A 5,459-nucleotide genomic window follows, 5' to 3' on the forward strand; every position below is an offset into this window, starting at 1 on the left:
GCCTCCCTCCCTCTTTCTTTGAACTTTTGGGCTCACTGCTCACAAGAGGGGGAGCTTTGTTCCTTTTAGGTGCTCACCCAGTGTAAGTGTAACCTCAGCTGATTTGGGGTGAGGTAGACTTACTGTACTTCAGGAGCCCCTGGATTATCACCCCCTTCTCTCGCCAGCAGACACCTTGCAGAAGGGTCACTGCAGATGATGTGGGAATGGGCTTATGCATGGCAACAGCAGAAACTTGCCTGCAACCCCACCTCATCTTCCAGTAACTTTGGCACTGTCACAGTCTGCCACATACCGCTAACACCCTTAATGTTCATGCAGAAGAACAAAGGCCCAACCCCCAGAGCCCCCAAGCCAGGCTCCAAGCCCCATGAAGAACATATTCATCTTACGTTCAGAGTCTTCTCCTTTGAAGTAACCGATAAGTTTGATTTCCTCGTCGATTTGGTCAAAGGCCTGAAGCTCCAGCTTGTTGTTTATGATCTCCACAGGGTCTTCTAGCAGCTGCCATGACAAATGCATTTGATAACGCAACGATTCGCAGCACCGACCTATGCCTGACAGGGTGTGTCACTAGGGGCCTTAGTGGGGAGAAAGAGGTCACCCAATTTCTCTGCTGCTGGAAACCCTACTTGATGCTCACTGCCTTAATGTGAGGAACTGAGAGATGCAGGTCACCTTCAGAGGGAGCCGTTAGCAGGTTCACTGCATAGGTTGAAGCATCAAGAGGGAAGCTGAGAGAGGTCTGGGTAACCCAAATGAGTGCTGAGGGACCTGCTGTGATGAGAGAGAAAGGGTAGCGATTGCAGCTGGCTTTAGCGAGGCTGAAAAGAAGGGAGAGCAGTTGAAAGGGGCTGGTATCGGGACTGTGAGCTTCTGTGAATGATGGATATATTTGTTTTGAAGTGTCATTTGCTGGAAGAGGTCATTGCAAAGACCTTGCTTTTGGAAAACACTGAAATCAGCATGCTAGAGGGTGTCCAAACAGTGTTTTGGAGCAGTGGAAAGTCTCGATGTGAATTTTCCTGGCTGATCCTCCTATGCAGAATGCATTAAACCCATGCTTTGGCCCCAGATGCGTCACAGTGTTGATGAGGAACTTGGAAGACCTATCTGCTGCTTCAGCCTGTTGTTGATCCAAACTTTGTTTCTGTTTTCTTAACTAACCACTGCTGGTGAAAAGATTCAGTCTGATTATTTCACCAAGCAATATTGGTGTAAATCAGGTGTGGTTTCACTAGGAAAAAAAAAAATACATGCAGGCCACTGTACGGCCTACAGAGGAGCAGAGAATCTCTGGGCTTGTTTTCCTTTGAGATCAGGCTGCAGAGACACCATACGTGTTTGGTTTTATTTCCCTACTTTGCTGGGTATTTTCCCTCTTGAGTGGAAAACACACAAACAGAAAGACTTGCTCTCTTCCTTTGTTCACAGAACATGACTTTTCAGCAGCACACCACAGAGCACAGCAAGCCAGACCTCCCAAAGCATCTTACGCCGCACTCCTTGCGAGTGATGCTCCGGCGTGAGGCCGTGCCTCCACTCTGCCCACAGCAGCCTGTGCAGCTCCTTGCTGCTATAGTGGCCTGAGCCATGGGAACCAGGGATCCCACCGCTGCCGGGGTCACAGCACGGCCCTGCCCTGTCTGTGGCCCTCCTGGGTGGGACAGATGCCCGTTTCTGTCCCTGAAGTTACTTGCATGTGTTTTGGCCACAATACCTGATGCATGCAGTCACAGACATTGCTATAGGAGAGCTAAGGTCCTAGGGAGCTGTTTCTCTTCCCTGGACATGCCTCTCCTCACCGGCACTCCTGCACCCCAGGTAATCATTTAGGCAACCTGCCACCCTGGGAAACAAATCCTGCCGGCTCTGCTGCTCGCCTTCCCTCCTTTATCTACCTTATTGCATGGCTGCTCATAAAGGGAGCCTCATTTCAGAGGAAAGCCAAGCTGCTGCAAAATGTTTTTTGGGCTGTTGCCTTTCCTAGGAATAAAATGTAAAGAAAGAGAAGGACGACGTGTTGATGAGGGAGTCAGCATCTCCTTTGCATTTAGGTGCGAAAGTGAGTACATAGTTGTGCCCGTGCACAAAATGACTCGAGAGCACTAAGTCCTAGGGCCTTGATCTTCTCTAACTAATGGCAGTGCAATTCGGTAAGTTCGCTGAAGAGGCAGTAGTACACTATACTGCGGTTCTGTCTAGAAATGGGCAAATACTTTCCAACATATACCTTTTTCAATGAATTGAGCTCTTTTTAGTTTCTTTATGAGAATGCTGCTTCTTGGATTTTTTTTTTAAATAACTGTTATTAAAAAAAAAAAAAAAAGAGAGGAAGAGTTTGCAAATGGCAAAGTGTTTGCACACCAGCTTGCTAACTGAGGTGGGTGACTAGCAGTTAGTTATGTGGGGTTCTTGCTTGCTTCCAATCAAATACTCCATAAACAGGAAAGAGAGGAGAATGTCTTTAAAATATAAGTGGTTGCTGGCATATAAAGGTACCAGCTTTCATGGGAACTCATGGTCAGAAAAGTATTTGGGAAGCTGGCAAATGTCATCTCTACCAGTGTGTAGCAAACAGGGATGGAATTTCAAATAAAGATAAACCTGTGTTTTTAGCGGAGTGAGTATTTGCAAGGTCTTCTCTGAGGGGCTTTATCTAGCTCTGAGCTTATCTGTGCTTACATCCAAGAGGAATTCCACCAAGACATCCGTGGCCAGTTCCCCATCAAATTCAATCAACCGCTCCTCCTTAAATACATAGAGACTTCCCTCTTCAACCAAACCTGAAAGAAGGAGACAGGAAACATAATGTGGTCAACGCATCACTAAAAGCATTTTTACTACAGAGTATCTTGCTTGTTATTCTACCAATGCCTCTTGGGAAAATGCAATTGACAATTCACTGTGTTGGTCAAGGTAGAAACAACCTGAGCAATCTCCTGACTGATGTTTCACGGCACGAGGGACAGACCTCAGCCAGAACTTGTGCTAGCTTCTTCTCAAATGCTGAAGTTTTCATCCAGGTCACAGTTTGGCCTCAGCTGGAAAAATTCTGTACCAGGAACTTGTTTTAGCTTGGCTGTCTATCTTGCACTAAATAATACTGGGCTCTAACTGACATTCCAAATTTTAACAACCTGTCACTAGATGGAAAATGGATTTTGATGCGAGTTGTGCTCTCTGCCCGGAGAAGGCTGAACTATGTGAACATAAACAGTGACCTGAAAGCTGAAGCGAGCTTCTAACTATCTGAGTCTTAGCTAGCCTTGGCAAAAGGTTTAGAAACCTTTGGTAGAGATGCCGCAGATGGCAGGCTGGCAGATTTGAATGATATATCACTGAACTGAGGACTGAGTGCCACTGCATCTCGGTGGAGACTCCAAAATCAGCAGCTCTGAGCTCCCGTAATGTGTGATGGCAGGGTACCACAGTCCAAGGCGGTTGGTTGGGTTTTCCTTCTTGGAGAGGCAGAAGCTCTCGGCTTTAGTTTAGCTTCCAGCACACACAGCCTTTAATTTAGGAAAGAAAATTACAGTCTGGTATACATTCTGATATGATTTAACAGTCTCTGACCTTAAGCCTAGTGGTATATATTTGTGTGCTGTTATATTTATATGCCATAGTATTTCCATATTGCTTTGTGGGCTAAAATATGAAGGGATTGCCAGTCCCTGGAAGGCAGCTATTTCCAGGGGTGGGTAATGCAGCAGCCGTTCACCTTTACAGCAGGTTTCCTCTTTTGCTCTGGGGAACAAGTCAGAAGGGTTGGCACCTGGCTGCCAAACCACTGCAAGGCTGTAGCTCCTGCATTAGCGGCCGGGGGTCCCCCTGCCATGGGGCTGGTGACATTTGGGGGCCTATGTGATTTGGGAGCCTGTGTAGGATTTGATTCTGCGCCACTGTGTCAGACCCATCTCTGTGTAGGAAGAGCATGGAGTTACTCCATAGCACCTATTTACAGTTTCTGTTCAGCAAGCTGTGAACTTCCACCTGTCATCGCGATGCCATTAATTGGTTTTCTTTTTCACTTGGTTTGATTTTGGTTTGGCACTCTCAACCAGGAAGCTTTTTGCTGGAAGGGTCTTGGCTTTTGCCTCTCATCCTTGTACCCCCACTTGATCCTGCCCATATTGGGGTGGGCAGTGTACAATTGCCACCATCACCTTCCCCATCCTGGTGACAAGGATTTGGCTGTCCTCTATGGGGCTGGCCATTGGGCATCACTCCTGCACTCTCTCCAAGCTATTCCAGAGGTATCAAACATGGGACTCACCTAACTTTTTGGCTAGTTTGGCATCCTTCTTGGAGTCCACCATCCCGAAGCCAATGCTCCTGGGCTCCAGGACCTGAGCTGCCAGCTGTGGGAGAAACCAGAGTGCCCAACGTTAGTAGCATTAACACCGCAGGGTAGCTAAAGGGCATCGTGCCCTGCTAGCATGGCACGACAGACACAAGTGACCCATATTCTGCTTTTGGACAGCACCAATGGGTGGGGTGCATCACATGCTGTCCCCTTGCTGAGATAATGCTGCCTGGATGTCACAAGGGTTCAGTTTCTTCCCACTGTGTCACAGCACCGAGTTTGTTGGCAATACCACATGCTGTTAACAGCTGTTTGACACTCGGACATCGGGAGAGAGCTCCCAGCTGAACTGGGGACACCAAAATAGTCAACATGGCTGGGAGAAAGACCTGTGCCACCAACACAAAGCAAAAGCTGCCTGCTCCATTGTGCCTCAGTGGCCTCCTGCGGGGCAACATGATATGTGGGCCCTGTGGATGTTTTATCCCTGGAAGTGCGTGGTGCCAGACAGCAGTGGCTGCAAACTGGAGGGGATGCAGGGCACTGCAGCATCATGACTCCTTCGTACGTGTGATGGGGTGGCCAAAGCAGGCTCTCAGCAAAATAAAGCAGGGGGGCTCCTGGCTTTGCAAAAGCGGTCCCTTCTCCTATGAAATGCTTTTAAGTCATGTCTCCTATCCAGGCTTCAGTAACCTCCCAGTTCCTGGTCCCTTCTTCTGAAGAAACGAATCTAATCGCAGCCATGCTTGCGTTTACCTCCTTGCAGCTTTGCAAAACCACTGCCTCCTGTTCCCACCATTTTTGATGAAGGGGCCTCTTGAAGATATCGAGTTCCTGCCTGTTTTGTGAAAATAGATATGTGAGGAAAGGAGAGACGCTCTGCAAGTGCTCTGTGGTGGGAGCGGCCCCGGGTGAGACCCTGTGAATTCCAGATGGGCTCCATAGAGGTGCAGTAACCCTGGGAAATGAGCCCCCTTACTCACCAGATGACAGACTTGGCCCCACCACAAGCACGCCAGAGACCCTACAAGGCGGTAATGATGCTCTGAGACCACCAAGCAGCTGTAAGAGCCCCCTCCTCCTCCCTCTCCCTCCCCGCTCCTCAAATGCCTCTGATGCCAATGGTCTTCTTGCTGTCCCCCATCATAACCTG

General features: G+C 48.5%; 1 protein-coding gene across 1 annotated transcript in view; it reads right to left on the bottom strand.

Annotated features, from left to right (window-relative positions):
- LOC104165909 (calsequestrin-2-like) overlaps window positions 1-4,363 on the bottom strand; it is a 10,351-nt gene extending 5,988 nt beyond the window's left edge. Inside the window, exons 1-3 of the mRNA XM_009705681.1 lie at window positions 4,277-4,363; window positions 2,686-2,786; window positions 393-504 (exon numbers count right to left, since the gene is read on the bottom strand). Coding sequence (XP_009703983.1) covers window positions 393-504; window positions 2,686-2,786; window positions 4,277-4,319 — 256 coding nt within the window. The 5' untranslated portion in view covers window positions 4,320-4,363. The remainder of the gene's footprint in view (window positions 1-392; window positions 505-2,685; window positions 2,787-4,276) is intronic.
- Window positions 4,364-5,459: the final 1,096 nt, after the last annotated feature.

This window comes from Cariama cristata, unplaced genomic scaffold (genome assembly GCF_000690535.1).
Source record: "Cariama cristata isolate BGI_N322 unplaced genomic scaffold, ASM69053v1 scaffold13368, whole genome shotgun sequence".
In the NCBI taxonomy this organism is placed as follows: Eukaryota; Metazoa; Chordata; class Aves; order Cariamiformes; family Cariamidae; genus Cariama; species Cariama cristata.